Source organism: Rhipicephalus sanguineus, chromosome 3 (genome assembly GCF_013339695.2).
Source record: "Rhipicephalus sanguineus isolate Rsan-2018 chromosome 3, BIME_Rsan_1.4, whole genome shotgun sequence".
In the NCBI taxonomy this organism is placed as follows: Eukaryota; Metazoa; Arthropoda; class Arachnida; order Ixodida; family Ixodidae; genus Rhipicephalus; species Rhipicephalus sanguineus.
In genome coordinates this window covers 119,765,938-119,787,708 of record NC_051178.1, presented here as the reverse complement: position 1 = coordinate 119,787,708, position 21,771 = coordinate 119,765,938, and the positions used below count along the sequence as shown (strand labels likewise).

Below are 21,771 nucleotides of genomic sequence, written 5' to 3'. Positions count from 1 at the left end.
TATATTTTTTTTTTCTTTTAAAAACATCATCTCTCGTTATCGCCTCTATCCTGCAATCTCTGTCTTTCGGGATTCGGGGCGGGGTGTCGTGAACCACAGGCCCACAGCGTGAGGAGGCATATGCGCTTCAGATCAGCACAATGACTGCCAAACTGAAGGAGGAAAGTGTGCCCCTTTTTTGCGTTCTAACTTTGCTGCGTGTGTGTGTCTTTCTCCTCTTCGTTCTCGTGTTGCCGCTGGGTGCTGGGACGGACGGTTGAGGCCCTGCAAAAGGAGGAGACTTACGAGATGCAATCCGGCAGATGACCAATAGGCTGCAAGAGGTACGCTTACTACTAGCCTCCCCATGAGCGATTGACACTTCCCGTACAACCCCCCCCCCCAACCCAAGCCCCTTTGCCATCGCGATGCCTGTAGTTACTCTTTTGTTATTCTCGCGCATTCCTTCGTCTTGCTCGATACTTCTACCTGTTCTTCCCCCTGTAGGACTGAATGGCAGCCCTCGTGTTACCCCTTCATAGCTGGCGTCACCGATTCTTGCATCCAAACTTAGTCACCTGCCGTTTAAAATCCTTACCATTCTCATTAGCACCTTAGTGTAGTGAGTCACGGACTAACTGTGCGTTTTCTTTTTTAGGATCCACTTACTAACGGTACTAGAATACCCCTGTGATTTTGTTACCTGCGCAGCCCTGGAGTGGGCTCCTTTTGCACAGGAGCGTGTGTCGTACCTTGTTGTGCCACTGTTACTGAACTTGCTTTTTGTAGTCGTATTAGCAGCAGTGCTTGCTGTGGTCCTCCGTCTTAGCATTGTCATTACATTGTTAACATGGAAGTGTTGTTGGTGCATGGATTTAGTATGCGTCTTCGGACTGGCCCGAGGGAACTAGGAACAGGAACTGAACCAAAAGATGGGGTGAGAACAGAGGGATCTTCAGCGCTCATTGTGTCTTTTGGTCACTTGTACCATGTTCCCTTGTCCCAAGACTCACTCTGAGTGTCCACATGTTTCAGTTCTTGTTTGTCATACTTCACTCGTCATTGTTCTCTCATTTCCCAAAAGGATTCTTGTAGTGTGTTTGTGTTGAATGCTGTGTCTGTAGTACAAAAGCAACCATTCTAGGGCACATAATGCAAGTAACCTTGTTCTCATCGTACCTATAAGGACTGTAAAATGGCACCTAAGCTTTTCAGTTTGATGGAGCAGTCACGGGCTGCCGAAACTCTACGTCACAGCTTAATGTGAATGTAATGGTTTTAAACATATGACTACCTGTTCATTTGCCTCTTTTGGTACCAGATTAATGCATAAATGCATTATAGGTGTCTCTATTAATGCGGAGCATTTTGTAGAAAGTAAACTGAGATTTCTTTGAACCACAAAATTTTTGATCAACACCAGAAACACCGTTTTCCGAGGTAACATTGGAGGGAAAACCCCTAGTGATGCAGAGTAAGGCGTAAAAACTAGCATATAAAGTGTATGAGCTTGAAGCATGCTGCGTTTATCCACATAATAATAGCACAAGCTAATGTTGGTGTACGTTCATTACATTTCCCTGTGCTTTACCCCTTAGTGTAGACATCAACACTGCTCTGATAGGTAAAATGCTTCACATACACAGCCGTTCCCCATGGGGAAATTTGTTAATTTTTATTAGTGAATACGTTCATGATCTTAATACAAGAGGCTGACAAATGTTGGCATTTCTTTTTAGTGCTTCTTTGTATTTAAAAAAGAAATGATAAACTGTGAAGCAAAATTTTTCGTTTCTCGAAAATTATTTTCTACATGCACGGTCTCAAGACCAGTTCATGCTTCATGTGACGTTGCAAACATCTCGCATGGAGTGCTCAGTGATTGTGTCCGCCACCTACAGGCTGAGGCCCGGGCTGAGTTTGCCGAGAGGTCAGTGCAGAAGCTGCAGAAGGAAGTGGACAGACTGGAAGGTAAGTGCTCGTCCGAGGATTGCATGCAGTCACTTTCTTTTCCGTCGGCATGCAATCTAATTCATTTGGTTTGCAGTGGTTTCTCTCAATGCATGCACAGTGATTAACGCATGAAAGTACAGCAATACGGGACGGCTTTTGAGACCGCTCTTTGTAAATGTAGCCGAATGTGCAAGCATAAACGGTTAAGCTACTCGTACAGGCTATGCAATGTTGGAATGTGTCGTTAGACATATTGTAATGGGTAACCGACTTGGGGGGAAAACATCAGCATCAGCTGGTGAAGCTTGTTTGTCATAGCCTAACTATTTAGAAATCATTTCTTAAACATCATTCTTTGATATGGGGCAAATAATGGGATTAGTATGTATTTACCTTATAATGCAAGAACCTGTTTGCACAGTGTTGGTCAGTGGCTAGTGTAGGCGTCCACACTGCCACGTGCAGTCAAATACAACTTTGTTCAAGCAGCCGTAGGATTGCTTTGTCATGGTGACTAGATTTTCTGCTTGCACATCATGTGTAGTACCCGCCGGGAAACCTTCTGCCGTGAAAACCCGTGTACTCCTCTGCCTTCGATCATTGCGTAGCGCTTTGATGGGGGAAAGGCTCACCTTGCGGGTGAGAAAACCGTCGTAGCGCCAACAGTTGGGGATCACGAGGGTGTCAGGAGAGCCATTGTTGAGCAGGAGCTTCTGTTGGCACACAGACGAGCTGCTTGTGGAGCGCGAGAAGAACCACATGCTCCAGGAAGAGGTGGAGACCACCCTGAAGGACCTGCAGTCCATGTGACCGGGCTCTCCGGCGCCCCACTCTGCCTGCCACTGCTTTCTTCCCCCCTCTGTCCAGGTGTGACTAACCGCAACCCCCCCCTCCCAACCGTCTCCCCCTGACCCCTTAGCACATTGAGTGTGTAGTTAGCAGCACCATTACGCACAGTATGCTGTTACTTAGTCACCACTGCAGCATTTGCTGCTTGGACAAAGCTCGGAGCGTCGCGAGAGTAGAGTGGCTAACTTCCGGCAAGTAGCCCTGTGTGGCTGTTGCAGAGCAATTGTTAGATGACACACCTGCATTGGTATTTGTCCGCAACATACTGGCCCCAGAACTTCTATTGCAGGCTGTGTACAATGTAAAGTCTGATGTCAGTTTAACAAAGTTACACACAAAGTACACTATGTCTGCACTATGGCTGCAGAACAATTTACTCCCGGCCAATGCTTCCTGCTATAGATGCTTTAGAATAGCCTAGGCAACTGTGCTGGTCAAGATGGCTCCTGAAACAAGGCCTTTGGTAGGCAACCAACTTGCTTGGCACATAGATTTTGCAACTAGGCATTATATATGCATTTGAAAGCAAAGGAAGGAGTGATGAGGCATTGTTACGAAAGCAGCTTTTATAATAGTTCTTCTGACAAGAAAGTAGAAAATGCAGTATAGAGTAAGTTATCATTTTGTAGTTTAGTAAATGAAAGTATAGATGTATGTTATATATGGTGTAAAGGGTTACGGGTACTACATGCTTTTCGCAATTGGAATAAGTGCAAGACCATGTATCAAATGTAATTTGTAGCTGTCATGCTGCCAAAATTGCAGTGACAGGCATTGATACTAGGCTTTATGCATTCCATCCGCTTCTAAGTTCGTTTGCATTGTAAGGTGTGATGTGAATGACGATATTGAGTAATTGTTTGGCCTCTTAATCTTAAAGCGATAACCAGTCACTTCAAAGAAATGTGTAGTTCCCTGTATGGTCATTTGCACACAATCGCTTAGAGCAATTGAAATGCAGCTTAGAGGACTAAATTTCCCCAGTGGGCTGTGCCGGTGGACTGATTTTTTCGTTCAGTCACTGCAGTGTAATAGTTAGCAGTTGTGTGGCTGGACGATGGAGGGATGTCTGCAGTTGTGGTGGCTGGTGGTGCTGTGCACGTGTGGCGCTGATGCCAGGTGGTTGCATTTTGCTGTGTTAAGGTTTGCGGTGATTAACAATGCTTGGGATACGGAGCTAACTGGGACAGATTTGCTGTGGCATTAGTGCTGCATTAAGGTGCCTTGCTGTTTCTCTCTTCAAAAATCTCTGGGATCTTGTGCAATATTTTTGCAAACCAAAGTGCCGAACGTGGCATTACAATATGTCTTTCAAACAGATGGTAGTAGAAGCCTGCAATACACCATTCCACATCACTTGCTACATTTCCGTTTTCATTTTAGCAAGGCACCTGTAAGTTTGGTCAGTTAACTGCATGCGACATGAACATTTGTGAAATTTGCTGTTGTCAGCTGTAATACAATGATGTGTTAGTTGTACGTGTCATGTTGGATGCGTACCCTATTATTAACCTCAGTATGTTGCATGGCATGTGGAAACGTGTATTCAAGATTGATTTTTATTGTAAACATTTGCACTGCAGTTGTGTACTATGTTGAGCGGGCGTACCTTAGGTGCACTCGCAGCTCGCACCTCATTGCGCATTTCTTCGATCTCCTCCAATACTTAATTACTCCTCCAGTCTTAATTATGTACTAGTTTAGAATGTAGTTAAATGTGAAGTGGACTGCAAAATATTGGACATAATTTGTACTACACATACCTTAACCTTTATGTGAGGACTTGGCCCCGTATTGGATGTTCCATATGGAAGGCAATCAAGTGTTAGGCAATCAAGGAGGCAATCAAGTCACTTTGTTTCAGCAATTCTTTCCAGCAATTCTTGCTGTAAGGAATTTGCTTACAAACATTGCTCCTTATGACATCGTTGTAGAGGAACACATCAAGTGTTGCATGATGAAATTAGTCTGGGAATCTCTGGGAAGCATTATTGAATTGCAGCGAGTACTAATTCAGCTTAGAGATTATACTGCCTTCACTCTCCTGTGTAATTTAATAGTGAAAGGTCGATGAATGTTTTTTTAATATTGTCATTATGAACTGAAGTAGCTATGAGAGCAGCTAACCTTGCTCTTACAGTTTTATTGATCATTTTAACGTGAAGCATGAGTGTTGCAAGCAGTTCACTTCTGCAGAATATATCCCTGCCTATCATTAGGTTAGCGTGACCTCTTTTGAGCAATAAAAAATTGATTCCATAGGATTGCACAATTGTTCTCTCTTCTTTCTTCCTTCTGTGCTAAGGTGCAAGCTGGATTAATGAATACTCCATTTCATGCTTGCATGTAAGAGCTATGCAAGTAATGCGTTCATAGAATTATCGCTCCACACATCTGACAGTAGCTGTACCTTATGTATATAAAGTACAGGTTTTGGATGCAAGGTTACATCAAATTACATATTTGTGCGAATTCGGACTGCCAGTATGTTATGCACCGCTATATTTTGGTCGCTAGACAATCAGTGTTTTGCGACTTCTGGAAATAGAGATGAGTGGCTTCACTCATTCGTTGGTAAATATGTTAAGATCGTCAGTGCCTTTCATGTAATCAGTCTTATATTTTATGACAAAGTTACCAGATGCGTTACTTCAAATGACATGATACACACCTCTACATTCATACGCGATATGCTATCTTTTAGTTGCAAGCCAGTCTCCGTAGCGTCCGTTGCAGCTCCAGCTAGCAGGCACGAAATGGAGTATGGGAACCTTAATGTGCACAACACGTATTCACAGGTTTAGTGCATGCAAATAACCTTCGTTAAGACCTACTACAGAAAAACTGATGCACTCAACCTCTCCACGGGCTACGATCTCATTGTTACGTTACCATGCTCACACACCCCCTGCCCCCCTCACAGACGAGCTTGTCCAGGAGAAGGAGAAGTACAAGGCCATCTCGGACGAGCTGGATCAGACCTTCTCCGAACTCACTGGCTACTAAGCTCCACGCAAAGGGACTGGCGCCGCCGTTGTTTCTACCGCTGCTCTGCCAACGTTATCACTCTCACTTCGTCGTCGTCGTTGGGGGGTTAGGCTAGGACAGCAGGGGGACAAAGAAAAATGCCTTTTGCCCAACCAGAGATTGGGAGACGGGGAGAGAGGGGCCTGTTGTAACCCGCCGCCTTGTCCACCCGAATTGGCCCGAGACACCGTTGCATTCGCCGACGGCCCTTGTCTCATTGCATTGTTGGACTGCAAGGTTTGGGAAGGAGCCACTGTTTTTCTTCTTTTGTCCCCTGTACTCTTGTTACGTCACGAATAGACAGTGCCTCTCCCCTCTCGCCTTTCGTTTCATTGACTGTTGTTCGAGACACCAACCACACATACAGACACAGAAGAACTAGCGCTCTTCTTATATTTTTTTTTTCTTCAGCTCTATGCATTTCTTCCCCCCCACCTTTTTTTTTTTCTTTAATTTTGGCAAGGTTGTAAGTATTTTACATCTTGTTTTCCTGCAGATGAAAGGATGTGTACTGAGTGCTCCCATGCTTGTTTTTTTGTTTTTTTTTTTTTTAATTGGGATGGGAAAGCAGAGAGTGTTAAGTTTTTTGTGCCTAGGAATTCGAGGAAAGTGTTTTTTTGACACGCTGTACTCTAGACATGACTGGATGCCTTCGCAGCATTGCCTGCATTTTGGGCACGCCAGCCATTTCTAGAGCAAACGAGGTTGATTGATAAAAACCAAAACTGCCAAGCAATTTGTATGCCAATATATCTGGTAATAAAAGAAAACCATATTTAAAGGTGCTCTGGCAAAAAGTGGTGTCTTCTTTGTTGTTGTTCTCTTGCCTCTGGCACTGTGCTGGCATGAAGTAAGAAATTGTGACTTCGCAAATATCAGTAAACACAACAGACAAAAAGGCCACAAAAGTATATGAAGTGCAAGGCAATAACCCTTTCTTCATGGCTCAGTAGGAACCTCAAAACTTTGTGGCACAGTTTCATTGACTAGCTGCTGTTACCAGTCATATTCTTTCTGCCAGCACATAGGAGAGTTTACTATACTCAGTGCCTATATTTTAAACAAATGAGCGTACCCAATGCAATGTTGGTTTTTAAATAATTTAAAGCTTGTTTGAGTTAGTGAGGTCACAGCAACACATAGCGGATGACATAAGCACAGCTTTGCTACCTCAGGTGTAGCTCTTAGCTGTCTGTGTCACAAATATGAAGGCAATGTATGATACTTGTCACGAGAAGAATATTGGAAAGGTGGGGCATGTAAAGAGGTATGACATATATAAATACATTTAAGGCTTTCATAGTATGTCTTTTGTCTCAGTGGGACATGCCAAACCTCAGCAATTGGCCGAGAATCGGCACATACTGCAAGATGTCTAGTATTCAAGCATAGAACTAATCACTGAAGCTGTTGTCTACTATTGGCAACATTAGAAAAATGTTTCTTCAGACTCCTACAGAGTTGGAAAAAGTAGCAAAGGAAGCTTTGCTTTTAAATACTATAGAGAAGCTTCCGCAACCTTGATGATGCATCTGGCTTGTGGTGTCACCTACACGTCTGTCCCTGTGTACTTGGCCGCCGTAGTGTTATATCCTTCAGTGTCAGATTCACGCATGCTTCCAAATTTTGTATTCTGGAATTCAAAGTCTGCAAAGCTTACACTTGGCATTCAGCTTTTATAACTCCTGTGCGAAATATTTCATCACAATTCATAGCATTTTGGTGAACTTAAGGGACAGGTCATGTGGTCTTCACACCGTGGCATCATTGATAATGTTCACTCAGAGGAGTCTTTGCTGCACGAAGACTGAACATTAGCTGAACATGAGAGACGCTTCTAAGATCACTCTGTGTGTCTTTAAATTACTTGCATGCTAATGTGAATGTGAAAATATGGATGGATCTCCCACTGTATTGTGTGGAGATGACATTCGTGGCACATTGAAATCCTTGCACATCTCTCAGGACTTTTATTTCAGTGAAACGTCAGCTACTAGAAATGGGTGTCACCATAGCTATAAATGTGAAATGCATCGCTAGTAGTGTTGCCTGAAAATAAGGGAACCAGAGCAGTAGAATTTATGTCAACACACGAAGTACTAATACTGCACAGAAATTGATAATGGAGACTTCTAGTGTGTAGTCGGGATCATTTGCCTTTGTCCCTCGCAGGGCACTGGCACTTCAATAGCCAAAACGTGGTTGCATGCCCTTGGAGATTTATTTTATACGCATATGTTGAGCTTATATTCCTGATGTGGTAAATGTAAATTGATCATACCCACAAATATTCTTAATGGTATATAACAGTCCATCAAAGCATAGCTGTAATTGCAGTGCATCGTCTTCATGGACCTTGGTTGGCAGCAGCTGCGGTGTTGAGTTCTGCATACACGTCTGGCGTTTTCACGACAAAGACTTGTACCTGTATAGGAAGAAACATGGTGGAACAGGGTCATACTCATACAATCATATGGAAGGGGCTGCAAGCAAACCAGCAGCCAAAGCTAACAGATGCAAAGGGGTTTTCATAATGATGTTCTCGCCTGGAACTATCAGAAACAAGCCTCACTCTAATGTCCTGTGCACATCATGGCGACAATAAGAGCAAGGGACCATGACACCATTGCTGAACATAGTGTGTGCTTCTGAAATAGCTGTTGTTTACTAGTATAAGAAACTAGTGCTTTTTTCTACTACATTGGAGTGTAAGTAGTGGTAATCGTGCATTCCATTTCTCCGTGTCACTGGTGCCTAACTTGGCACAGAACGCCTTGATTTATGCCGCAGTGAACTAGAGTGCAAAACAAAAGCGACTATGCCACATTCGAAATTTACACACATGTACACCACAAATGGCCAAATTTGCATGTGGATAAAAATGTGACATGTTTACACAATTGGCAGACATTCAAAATTAACATACCCCTTGCAGCCGCAGAACCTAAAAGGGAAATAATTACGCTATTGTTACGGCGCATGGCTTTTACTTTGAGCTAAGGCATAGTGCACTCGTAAAACCATAGATCGGCAAACTCACTCATGAGTCAACTCACTCAGACTCAGATTGAGCCGTGATTCTGAGTCTGAGTGAATCCGGGTGAGTATTATTTTGGTGTGCTGCAAGTGAGTCTGGTTGAGAAAAATTTTAGCGAGTCTGAGTACGAGCGAGTCCAGTTGAGGAAAATTTTGGTCAGCATGAGTCCGAGTGAGGCTTAAGCACAAAATACAGTGAAACCTCGGTGATACGAATCTCACGGGACCACCAAAAATATTCGTATCATCCGAAATTCGTATCACCAGAAAGCATCGAAAATTAGCATGCGAGAAAAGAAAGCTGGCGTACATTTCCATTTATTGTTCTTTAGGGCCGCAGCAACGTCAGGGAGAAGCCTGAATGATTGTCAGTCAAGTTTTTAGATGTCGGCATCACACCAGCACTCGTAAATATACGGCCCGTGGTGGTAGCAACTTTATTAAGAACTCCGGCCAATTCGTGGCCTGGGCCTAGGCCGCCCCCGAGGAGGACCGGAGACCCTGTCTCCTCGCCGCCTCTGGGGCTTGCTGGATGGCCCACAATTGATCTTGGAGGTTCGAGCTGCGCAGCGCGGCCGTCCACCGCGCCGCAGCTTCGTCAAGGGAGACTGCATTTTCTTCGCCTACAACCGCGCATTCCCAGAGAATGTCCCAGAGAACGGCCCGTGCGCGCGTATTTAATTAATGAACCAGGTGCGTTGTCACCCTTGACAGCAGTAGCCCCTTCCAAATTTTAGTATGCTTTTTTCCATGACACTGGAGTACAGCAGCGAAAGTAACAAAAGAAGCGCTTTGACGCGATTGATCAAGGCCACAAAATTACAAAACCACGGTCCTGTGTTATGATTTTGTTATTGCGGAGGTGTTGGGGATGTTTTGTGGGAGATTTACGGCCATGCCCGCAAAAGTGCTACCTCAACGGTCGCGCATGTTCACGCAGTGAGGCCTGACTCCTTCGCCAAGACCGTCCTCGCCTTCTTTCGGTCCTCGTCCACCTTTGATAGGATATTTGATGCACGATTCAGGCACGTGTAAACACAGTACAACGACAGCAGCCCGCGTCGACGCGTTAGAAAAAAAAAAGCATGGCGCTAATGTCCTCTGTGATCTAAACAGGAAGGCACACGGAGGCACATAAGAGCCTCAAAGATTCGCGCACACAATCTCGCAGGCCGTGACGCGTCTCTGAAGGTTTTTCTGACCGTAAGAAAAATGTTTTTCTTACACCGTGGTTCTGAAGATTTGGCGGTGCAGCGCGCGTGCCCACGCTTGAGTTCCCGCGCTCGCACGTGCTTGGCGTGTCTTCCGCAACAGCGCGGACAGCACCTCTTCGTACCAGGGCGGTAGCGTACGTTCGTATCAAACGTCGCTGGGTGAAAGTCGATTCGCTACAACCGTATTCCATTACATTGGAGCTAATGGGCCTCGGCCGGGACCAACGAAAAATTCGTATCACCCCGAAATTCGTATGAGCTGTGATCGTATCACCGAGGTTTCACTGTATATTTCGTGAAAGAGCTCTCCATTTTCTTGCCAACCTATGGTCCTGTCTACTCAACTTCAGCATTACTATCAGTCTTTTGTCGGCGCACGTTTATGCTCGCGTCTACTCGCACATTCTTCAACGGACTAGAGTTCATACGCCAGCTCAGTACCTATTGATCAGAGGTATGCAGTGAAGGGTGTAGGGGGTTGACATTCCCTCCCCCGCCCCCCGCAAACTTTCACGGGAAGTTCTTAATAAAAATATCTCGTGTGAGTCGTCTCTTTCAATAAAAATGTGCTTACTGGATTTCAACCACTGAAAGCTCGTATTTGAAGGTACGAGATCATGAGGCGACAAGTAGAGCACTGATTATGTGAGATATTGGTGTTAAAAGAACATTGACACCATTATCGAAAAAGTTAATTATATGCTAACGGACTCGTGAGTCGACTCACTCAGACTGATAGAGCCGTGAGTCTGAGTGAGCAATATTTTGGTGAGATTGAATATGAGCGAGTTCGGTTGAGAACAATTTTAGTGAGCCCTGTTGAGGGAAATTTTGATTAGTCCGAGTCCGAGTGAGCCCTAAGAGCGAAATATACTTCACGAGTGAGTCTGAGTGAGGTCCACATTTTTTGCCGACCTATGCATAAAACTTAAGGGACAGCGTAAATAGGAAAGCTTTAGCTGTATTAAAGAAATCTTGCTTTCTATAATGGCACCACGAGCCTGATACCATGAGTCTTTGACCTGCCACTGCAGGGCAAATACCTCTTCAGGAAGGCCATTCTTAGTGTTATAGGAGCCTTCGTAAACCAGAGAATCCTACAGTGGCGACGCAATGCCAAAAGTTATCGCACCATCTGACGACGTCGCACTGACGTTCCCGTCTGGCGATTTCGGCGCTAACCATGGAATGTAACTTTGACCTGTGTTGCTTCAAAATTAACGAAAATAGCATTTTAAAAGAGAACCTTATCACGCTAAACTGATTTAGGGTTTCTTCTTGGTGTACCTTCCTATAGTAAAAGCCTAGTGCCTAAATCATGAACATCTGGCTAAAAACGACACGGTGTTTTTTGACTCCCGAGTTTCTCATAGTCATGTCACAATGCAGTAAAGAAGCGTGTATGACGCTTCGAAAAAAGAAATGAACGCACGTCCTTGTGATATTGTATGGACTGTTCAATCACAAAGAGCGTCCAAGTGCGCGAAAAATATATATGTCGAAATACGTCGAACACTGGCGCTACGAGCTTAACACGAATAAGCGCGAAATTCAATAAGCGTAGTTTCTGTGTTGGCAGGAGAGGTCGAGTAGGAGTGCTGCAGAAGAACAATAAAGGACTCCGCTTGAACCGTTGGAGCGCGCGCCTCGACGCTTTATGCACTTTCACTACGTCATTCCAATGCAGAATGTCGCCTAATCCAGGGGTGCGGCAAGGCCTTTAAACGTCTGTACACCAAAAGAATTCCTAGCTTAAAACGACGCAAACCTTTCCTATAGGCAAACATGGACAACTAGAAAGTGTGAGCTGCAAGTTGACTCATTATGGCCTTTGCTACCTGACAAAATGTACAAGGAGCCATAGCGCGTATATTCATATGTTTTCGCTGTCTCTGTTCTGAAGCGATGCGAAGCTTTCGTAAAGTCTACCACATCCGATATCTTTTTATCTCGACGTACTATCGTTAAGATAGATTTACCAGTGCAAAAAAGACGGAACATTTAGGAAGGACACACACACACAGCACTGAGATCGTTACTGTCGTTACTTAAAAGAGGTGCACCCGTGCTCAGGCGATCGGCGCCCCCATTAATTTCACGGTTTACCATATGCCTGTCAAAGGCAAGACTAAAATAAGAGAGCCAATTGAATGCGTGAACGGGGACTTTCCGTACTTGCGGCACGCGTGCCATGCGTTGTAGGAAGTGGACAACCGTGCGATGTGAGTATGAGCCCATCAGGTTGAGCGTGATGCGCTCGAGTTTCGGGCAGCGCTCGCGGTCGCACAGGTCGGCCAGCTCCTGCGCGTCCGCGGGATCCATGTGCGGCAGCGTGAGCTTGATTGTGCGCAGCTCGGGGCACAGCGGCATCACCGCTGCGGCGTCCCTCAAGGTGACCAGCTCGATCTCCACGAGCGAAGACAGCGGCCTGCTGGTGGCACTTGATGCCACCGAGGGCAGCTGGCGCGGGCGGGGATCGACTGCCAGCGCCTGGCTGATCCGCCGAAGGAAGCACCGCGCTACCAGCGATTCCAGCGCTGGACAAGCGTCCGCCAGCGCCTGGAAGCAGGAGATAATGTCGATGAAATTGTAATGTCACGTTCGCATATCGAGGCTCATGTTCATTCTATACGTTCGTTCTAACTGCACTCTGTGGCAGTTCGCAGTTTGAAACATTCTTGGTATGCGCGGTGAACGCTGCTATGCGTGCGAGCGCATTAGTTGTCCTCTCTTTCCTTCTTCCTTTCTCTATCCCCCCCTCCCCCCCCCCGTCTAGGGTAGCAAATCGGGCCTTTCCTTTGCTTCTATCTTTTTTCTTTATTATTATTATTTTTTGCGCCCAGTGCAGAAAATAGGGTCAAAGCAGTTGAAGCACTGGCAACCACAGGAAAATGTGTTCAACCCGTAATGCTCCGCTGTATCGACTTTGTAGCCTGTGGACTCCGATAGACGCCGAACCGAAAAGCGCGAAACGCTCACACGCTGTTGAGCCCTCACGTGCGCGTTACAACGCGTCAGCTCGTGGCGTGTCCTCTCCCTACGGAGAGAGGGCGCGCAGCTTCGTGTAGCCGCGCGCCCTCTCCCTCCATAGGGAGAGGGCGTGGCGCTGAGTCTACACGCTAACGCGTTGTAACGCGTACGTGTGGTTAGGGCTTTAAGGCTGAACACACGTACGCGTTGCAGCGTGTCAGCGCGTGACGAGGCAGCCGCCAGAGAGCAGGAGCTCCTGGTCGACTAACCACCTTCCCCTCCACAATCGAAGAAACCATGACCATTAGTTTCCAGTAAAGGTTTTGTCCTCCTGCTTGCACGTCGATCCTTTATTGACCTGTATATACAGTAAAACATGGTATTTTGCAGCTGCTCTCCCCCTACCGGTGCTGCCATTGATGACAGCTGTTTGTGACGTCATTTTGTCTGCGTATCACTGTTAGGAAGGAAACAAGAGCGCTGAGCGCCTTATCATATTTAACTGTCAATTACTATACTCCAGGCATTAGCTTTCATATCCATCTTTCCGTATTGCATCCGCGCGCGGGCATTGTGAAGTTGGCGATCACTCGAGGTTAATTCACGCGTTCACGTGAGCACACGCTCACTCGTATCATCTGTTCACGTGGACACACCTACTTGAGGCCGTAAGTGTGCCTCGGTGGGCAAATCCAGGTGACGCAGGTTGGTCGCGACGTGACCCAGCGCATCGAGCAGGGACTCGTCCAGGAACGCGCGCCCACCTCGGCCACCGTAGCACAAGCACAACCGTTCGAGGTGCCGCAGCGCGCACAAGGGACGAAGGTCGCGTGGTCCGGCCGCACGAAATACAAGCTGCAGGCGAATACAGTCGCCATGCATGGAGAGAGTAAGTACATGTTTACTAACGGGGACGAGACGGGACCACGCCAGCCCGAGTGTAAGTACCCCGTGCACCACAGCGCGGCCAGATTATTAATTGCGATAGGAGTTAATGATCGTTGAAAGCAGCGCACGAAACGGAGAGAAAGAAAGGGCCACACGTACGCGGCGCTATCAACTGAGCTCTATTGAAAAGCGCACATTTTTATATACTCTTGCCAAGAAACACGTGGTCAAAATCTAAACAGGGCGTTATCCTTTAAATGCGCGAGGGGGGGGGGGGGGTTCATCGCAGCGCCCTCCCCCCTACTAAATGTGGAGGGTAGATTATGCACCCCCCCCCCCCCCCCGTGCGCACACCTACGGAAACATCTGTTGCTGAAGCTTTGCACAGAAGGCTTCGCCAGTCGCCCACAGCTGAGAAGGCCTCAAAGACTAATTCGAAAAAAGCTGCTGTCATCCCGTACTTCCACAAGATATGACAATTTGAAAAAAGTGGCACAACGATCCAAAGTAAAAGTGGTTTTTTCAGCCCCTCGTAAACTTCTTAGCCTGTGCCACCGCAATAATAGCGATAGGAAACCAAATAGCACCCCTCCCCCCTCCGAAATCTTCCGTATGAAAATGTACTATTAGGAAGGTTCTTCTCAAAACTAAACATATAGAACTATTAATAAAACAGTTTTTAAAAATGCATAATTTACATACTGACATTTTCACCGAACATATATACTGACTGAAAAATATGTGCTTCTTTCCTCAAACAGTGAAGGCCTTCAGCGAATTCCGCCCCCCCCTCCCCCCGAAAATAATTCCTGGCTACGGGTCTGCACAGAGATAATTTCAAGATGGCTGCGACCTCACTTACCTCTCTTACATTGGGGCAGTGCGCGACGAGAAACTGCGCACCCGGCGCGAAGGGCTCCTCTCTCGAGGCGTTCGCCCCGGGCACTTCATGCAGCAGGTAGACCACTTCCAGCCGCGAGAGCAACGCTAGCTCGCCTTCTTCCAGCCAACCGATGGCTTGCGACGCGTCGCAGCGCAGCTCGCGCAGCGCGGGCATCTGCTGGAGCAGCGAGATCAACTCGTTCCTCGACAGGAAATACCGGTAGAACGTTGGGCGCGCCCCGGGGTTCGACGGCGACACGAACCGCACCAGACGGAGTCGCTTCAGGGCCTCGTACGGACCGGACGCCGCGAGACGCCTCACGTTGACCGGCAGGTCGGTCTCCAGCTCCTGCAGGGATTTGGCCTCGGCGAGAAGTCTCGCCAGCCGCTCCACGTCCAGATCGTTCTGCGTCGCGCACGCCTCGCCGAGTCCCGAACGCAGGCTACTGTTCACGTTTCTCTCCGCCTGGCACGTGCACCGGATCTAAGGCAGAGAATAAAGCGGCGACATTTTGATGGAGACTAAAGTAAAGTACGTATTCATACGCGTGCGCACGGGGGGGGGGGGGGGGGGGGGGACAGTGGCGTAGCCAGGGGGTGGCACACCGGGCTCGTGCCCCCCCCCCCCCCCGAATTTTTTTTTTCTACCATGGGATACAGCGCACAAAATGACACTCGATCACGTACACTTACCTGCCCGCACCCCCTGTCGGATCAAGGGCATGCCCCCGCCCCCGCGCCCGAAAAAAATTTCTGCCTACGCCACTGGGCGGTGAGGCAATTACCTCAGGGGGTGGGGCGCAAAGCCTGCTCTATGTCGTTACTCAGTTGAGGGCCAGGAAAGCCACGGACCAAATGTAGGTGATCGCCTCATTCTAATTTTTTCATCTATTGTGAGGCATGTGTTTTGTACTCGACCAACGGGGCGATGAAACTCTGCCCCCCCCCCCCCCCTCCGGCCTCTTTTTAATGCGGAACTCTGCGTACGCGTATGAAAATATTCTAGTTTTGCCTTTGAGTCAGTTGCTACTATGGGCAAGGTGGCGGCTCGAACACCAATCGGGCTTGATATTCATGGTTCCATGATGACGTGCACAGCGCCAAGGCGGACAATGGACGGAAAGAAACGGCGAACACAAGCGCGCCATGTTCTGTGCGGCGAGCTTATGTTTGCGCGATGCAAAACGGCATGAATGTGAAGGACAGGTGCCACGGTGTTAACGTCAACCTTCTGTGTACATAGAAGCTGAAACTCACAGCTGTCGAGCGAAGCAACTACTTCAGAGTAGTCACCGTGTTCGGCAAGAGTAAAAAGGATCTTTGTTTAACAGAAGTAAATATAACTTGCAGTCTGTCATGTTAGATTTAAAAGCTGGCAACTGTGTGGCATTTGCCTGCGAAAAAGATGCAAACCTCCAGAAAAAAAAACAGAAAAGAAAAATAAATAAAGATCAGCTCGGATTTGATGCTATACTACATACGTCACTTGCCAATGTTTGAGCTCAATAGCCTTTAAATTGAAAACTCAGTAAGTTCCTTTTTTTTACGATCTCCAGCCCAAGTTCGAGAGGAGCCTTGTTCGATTTAATTCGTTCCAATGCTTCCTCGATAACACAATAAAAGTAATTCAGACATGGATGAGATGGGTCACTGAAGATGGCTTTCCTGCACGAGTACTTTTGCTGTGGAGAAGCCAGATTTGGCGGGTGCTTTTCGTGATGCATGCAGCATAGCCACACTGCGTCGTCAACACGCCAAGCTGTCGTCTATCTTGTTCCAGTCATTCTTTTTAGAGCTTTTGATTTCTTGAACATTCCATGACAATGCGTTTATAATAGCCACAGGAATCCACAACGTGCAGCGGTGTCACTTCGGCGACTATCCCAGAAATCGAGCTCTTTAGGTGATATTCGCAAAATAAACGATCAGTAATTGTTCAACACCGACCACTTAATTAAGCGCGCGCAAACAAGGACAAAAGGAGGTGACGACAACACAAGCGCGACAACACAATAACTGTTATCGTGTCGCTGCTTGCTTCAAGGGCATCTGCGAGGCACATGCGGTGCTCCAGCAATCCTGTAGGCGAGAAACGCACCTTGGTGACGCGCAGCCGCGTCAGCACCGATGGCTCGACGACGCCGAGCAAAGCGCGCAGGTCGTAGTGCGCGATGAGCAGCCTGTCGAGGAGCAGTTCGTGCAGCCGGTGGGGCACGCACAGCGGCGCCAGGTCCCACCAGGCCACCTGGCGCATGGGAGACTGGCCGACCACTCTGTCGGCTATCTGCCGAAGCTCCAGACCCGACAGGCGCCGCAGCCAGCGCATCACATGCGGAGAGCGAAGCCTGTACAACGTCGAGGCGCGCTCTATGCAAAGAGAGCGCAGGGAGTGCACGTGCCTGCATTGCCAGTGTACACATGAGGACCGAAGTTATTATCGCGTTGAACGAATTCGACATTTACAGTGAACGATGCAGGCGAGGTATCATCGACGAAGAAACTCTTCGTAGTCAATGCGACTTTTGAGAGTGTTGCATTTTCTCATCAAAATTGAACGTCGCCTCAATGAAGTTTCGCGCCCTATGCACAGCAGAAGTTTTTTATGTCCTTATTAAGAGTGGTGGTTTATGTCATGGATAACATAAAGAGTTGAAACTGTACACGAAAAGCGAGCTCGCAATGCATCTTCGGTGATACGAAAAAAAGAATTAAGAGTCGTAGTTGAAAACTACGAACATTTAGGTTTCAAGAGTTTTACGTGCCAAAACCAGAGTGTCGGAACGGAACGAAAACCGAAAACGAAAAACGAAAAAAAACGATATTTTTGACCGGAACGAAAACGTAACCGAAACTTTATCGATTATTTCGTTCCGGAGCGAAACCGAAATTTTTTCAATCGTTTTTCGGTTCACGAAAAAACTTCGCAACCCGGAACAACTAACCACATGCAATGTGAGCATATCTCAGGGTACAGTATTAGCGCGTACCTCAGGCAGGAATTCCAAAGCAAATATACGTTCAAATTGCGCGAAAAACGAAAACAGTGGCAAGCAAAGATATTTATATATAACGCAAGTGGGCTTTTGCGCGCCTGTCACGCAGGCCAAAGTGAAGAGGGCGTTGTCGGCGCTGAAGTTTGTTACAGTTAAAGCTGTTATGAGACCACAACAGCTGAGTTTGGCGCCATAGTTGTCCGCCGCCGCCAGTGTCCGTGACCACTATCGCGTGATATAAGAAAAAATTAAATGAGAAACAAATTTCTAGGATCGGATGGGAGTTTAACCCGCGCCCTCTGCGTGGCAGTCGGATCTTCCACCCCAGTGCCAGGCTGGTGCTTGTAACTCCTTCGGAAAAATACTCTATACAGGCGTCATGTCGGGCAGTGAATCGTGTTAACATATGTAATATAACGTGGCAGAAGAGTAAAATAACAACCAGTCATCACACGATCCTAATAGCGCAAAGAGTGTGTAGTTTAATGCTCGCCGCCAGTGTTGCGGAGTTGTCCCACCAGAATTGGAATGACTCCGGGATCATTCCACATTTTCGCGACCCCGGGAACAAAATGGGGACAACGCTTGAAGGAATGGAATGGGAATGGAATTACGCCTTTTTCCGAAAATAGAGCACGTTTTGGTCTACGTGCTGTTTTTGAAACTTCAAACATTAGTAAGTCAGAGCCTCGAAATTAACACTAAAGCAGCATTGCTAAAATGGCTTGGCTGATTACAAGCACGGTACATTTATAAGCAACGCGCCTGCTACATACCGATGCATAAGTTAGTGTACAAACAAATGCATTATCCCAGCAGATATCGAAGGGACAAACAAATTACCCCTGCGCGCTGGTTCCCATTGATACCCCCACACGAAAGTGGCGAATACTCTATGCACAGCCCGATCTTTATCTCACGAGCAGTTTAGTACCTCACACACGTGAATAACCTTTGCTACAAGGAAGGCATTGCATACCTGCGCACAGGCTAGCACAGAAAGTTCTCCTCACCCCATCCATGCTTGCGAGGCGCGCTTGACAAGCGTGAGCTTACTGACGAGCAGTGCGGCCCAGTGTTCCGTATTCGATGCAAAGGCACAAGGTGCCCGAGCGGCGCACTGTTCCAACTAATACCAGCAGATCTACAGGGTTTTGTTCCCCATTAACCAAATCTTAGTTTCTCCATAATCACGACCGCTCTAGACGTGTGACAAAACTGCGTAGTCTTCTTGAATACTACTTTTGTCAGCATAAAAATACGCTATGTCGTCATTTTAGCATTAACACATTTAAGCTTAAACAATATTAAAACACCACCATTCGTTCGAACATGCTCACCATACAAATACTATAAGTAGCGGGAGAACTGTCCCTATGGGAATTAGTATAGGATGGTTGTACTGCACAAGATATGCCGCCAAGCTACTATCCCTCGACCTTGGTAACGTGTTTTGCGTACTTTTGCAGTTCTTAATGCATCTGATGGCATCAGCTCTATGGGGCGTTCATTCTTAACTCGATAAAACTATCAAGATGCCTTTCCTACGTTGAAGAATTGCAGGAATGGAATTGAACTGCCAGGCCATTTCCAGAGTCCGAATGGGCTAAGTTTTTTCATTCCGAGGAATTGAAAGGAATGGAATTGCGGCAAGTTCTAATTCCCCGGAATGGAATTGGAATGGAATGGAGGCGCCCATTCCGCAACACTGCTTCCCACCCACTGCAAATTGCTCAGCCATAATTCTTCATCATCATCAGCCACAGCACAAAGTGCACATAATGTCTTACAGATGTGTAGCGGGTACCACGATTCTCCGAAGAATGACGAAAAATGGCCTAGCGGCAACTGCGTTACTTCAGAAAAATTGCGATGATTTATGGCGTAGTGTGTACATTGCATGTGTGCTTGTATTAGTTGCCCCAAGAGACTCTACAACGGGCTCTACAAAGTCCGCTCTTCCAGCTTTCGCTGTGACTGTGATGCGTGTTCCGCGCAGGCCTGGCGATCTTTTTATCAGAACAGCGGTCTCGCACATCAGAGAGTACTCTCAATGACGTGCTGCCTCTGAGATCGTGCTCACTCCCTTGACACAAAGCATTGAGCCCACTAAACAAATTCATGTTCGTCTTTTGAGAAAATAAATACTACGACTTTGAAATTAATACTGGTTTGTGTTGGTTGGTAAGAATTCGTGGTACAGTTACTTCCGCTCGTCTGAACAACGTGTTTCGCCCTTGTCCCGCTTTCTAAACAGGAGGGCAAGTAACTGCATCACAAATCCAATGTTTTTTTATGATTACCTTAACTTCAAATTTTTGCATAAAAAAAAACCGTTACGAACCGTTACGGAACATTTTTTTTTTCGTTCCGGAACAGAAACGGAACGGAACTTTTTGCGGTGAAACGAAACTAAAACCGAAACGAAAAACATTTCGTTCCGACACCCTGGCCAAAACAACAAGATCAGCGCCTGAACGAGATATATACGATTAGAGGCACGCAGTATATAGGATACATTTTACCAACCGCGTTGTTACCCCCCCTTTTTTTTTTAGAGCGCAGCCGGCGTAACCGATAGAGCGAACGAGGACGAAAGAGAGCGAACGCGGAGCGCAGCGAGCCGCAGCGCAACGCATGCTTCTCGCGCACTGACACGAGAAAGTGGGTTGACCCGCGAGGCTTGGGAGAAGACGACGTGCGTTGGTCGAAAGGACACTTTGTGTGTGCAGTGCTCTAGCGGACTCTTAAGGCCAGAACACACGTACGCGTTGCAGCGCGTCAACGCGTGACTTCTTTGACGCCGCGCCCTCTCCCTATGGGGAGAGAGAGGGCGCGCGGCTACGCGAAGCTGCGCGCCCTCCCCCTCCATAGGCAGAGGGCGCGGCGCCGCGTCACAAAGTCACGCGTTGACGCGCTGCAACGCGTACGTGTGTTCGGGCCTTTAGATTTTGCATCTAGTTTTTCGGGCACAAGTTCGCCCATAATATCCAAGATTTAGACTGCAGCTCTTAGGCGTCCGTTCCTTTGTTGAGCGAACGAGGACGAAAGAAAGCGAACGCGGAGCGCAGCGGAGGGTGAAAGACGGCAATAGCGAAGAGAGCGCGAGGAGGAGGGAACGACATTGGCGAGACCACGGCCGGTCTGGTGAAGGCGCGCGCTCGCTCCAGGAAGGAGCGAGCGCGTGCCTCCAGACCGGCCGTGGCGAGACGACATTGGGTTCCGCGGCGCCACAGTAGCGCGCGCCGTCGTGCGGTCGCCGATGACGTCATCACTAAGGTATGCGGCGAGGGCGTCCACCGATACCATACATGGTCATAAAGCGCTGCATGAACGGAGGTTTTTCTGCGGCGGCTGTTGTGGAACGCGCCCACGCGCTGCTTTCCGCGGTCTCCCGGTTAACGAGGCAGTCGCGCCTCAACTTGTCGCAACATCAAAACACCTGAACAGATGCGCTCAGAATTGGCATTAGGCAGTATCGTAATCGTCGGTGAATTTTTTTTATGTGCATCTAAATTTTAAGTGCACGGGCGCTTTGTGGATATACCAGCCCTGTGTAAATGCTGCCGCGGTGACCGGGAATTGAATCCCACGACCCGTGCATGGTTAGCATATATCAACGTCCCGGTAAGCAAACGCGGCTGGTTGTATGGCCTTGAAACGTTCGACAGATGAGCCCGAAATTATAACAGACGTAGCCTTTCTGCGCATACTAAGGAGAGCTTTAATATGTTGCTGAAAAATATTAAAAGCTCTTATCCGGCCCCTAAAGCTTTAGCGTGGATGGAAAATAGTTGGTGATAACATCTGAAGAGCTTTCTGATATGTATACTGACTTTGGAGAGAGAGAGAAAAGCATTTATTTCATACGATGCGAATGAGAAATGATTTCCGTGGCGCTGACAGTGTTTTCCTTTACGTATAAGTTCGGGCTGCTGATGTACCCTCGCCAGGGGCGTAGCCAGAAATTTTTTTCGGGG

General features: G+C 47.3%; 2 protein-coding genes and 1 long non-coding RNA gene across 4 annotated transcripts in view; 1 reads left to right on the top strand and 2 right to left on the bottom strand.

Moving 5' to 3' along the window:
- LOC119387015 (cuticle protein 65) overlaps positions 1–21,771 on the bottom strand; it is a 567,739-nt gene that overhangs the window by 406,858 nt on the left and 139,110 nt on the right. The gene's annotated exons all lie outside the window — the stretch shown is intronic.
- Positions 284–6,593, top strand: LOC119387020 (uncharacterized). The gene is made up of 4 exons (XR_005182424.2): positions 284–323; positions 1,881–1,950; positions 2,660–2,799; positions 5,705–6,593. It is a non-coding gene; the product is annotated as an uncharacterized LOC119387020 (long non-coding RNA).
- LOC119385085 (uncharacterized) lies at positions 7,865–17,124 on the bottom strand. Its single transcript, XM_049414108.1, has 5 exons — positions 16,897–17,124; positions 14,779–15,282; positions 13,689–13,883; positions 12,234–12,617; positions 7,865–8,233 (listed from the first exon to the last, which is right to left on the bottom strand). The coding sequence occupies exons 1-5, from the start codon at positions 17,122–17,124 to the stop codon at positions 8,156–8,158; spliced, it is 1,389 nt and encodes a 462-aa protein (XP_049270065.1). The 3' UTR covers positions 7,865–8,155.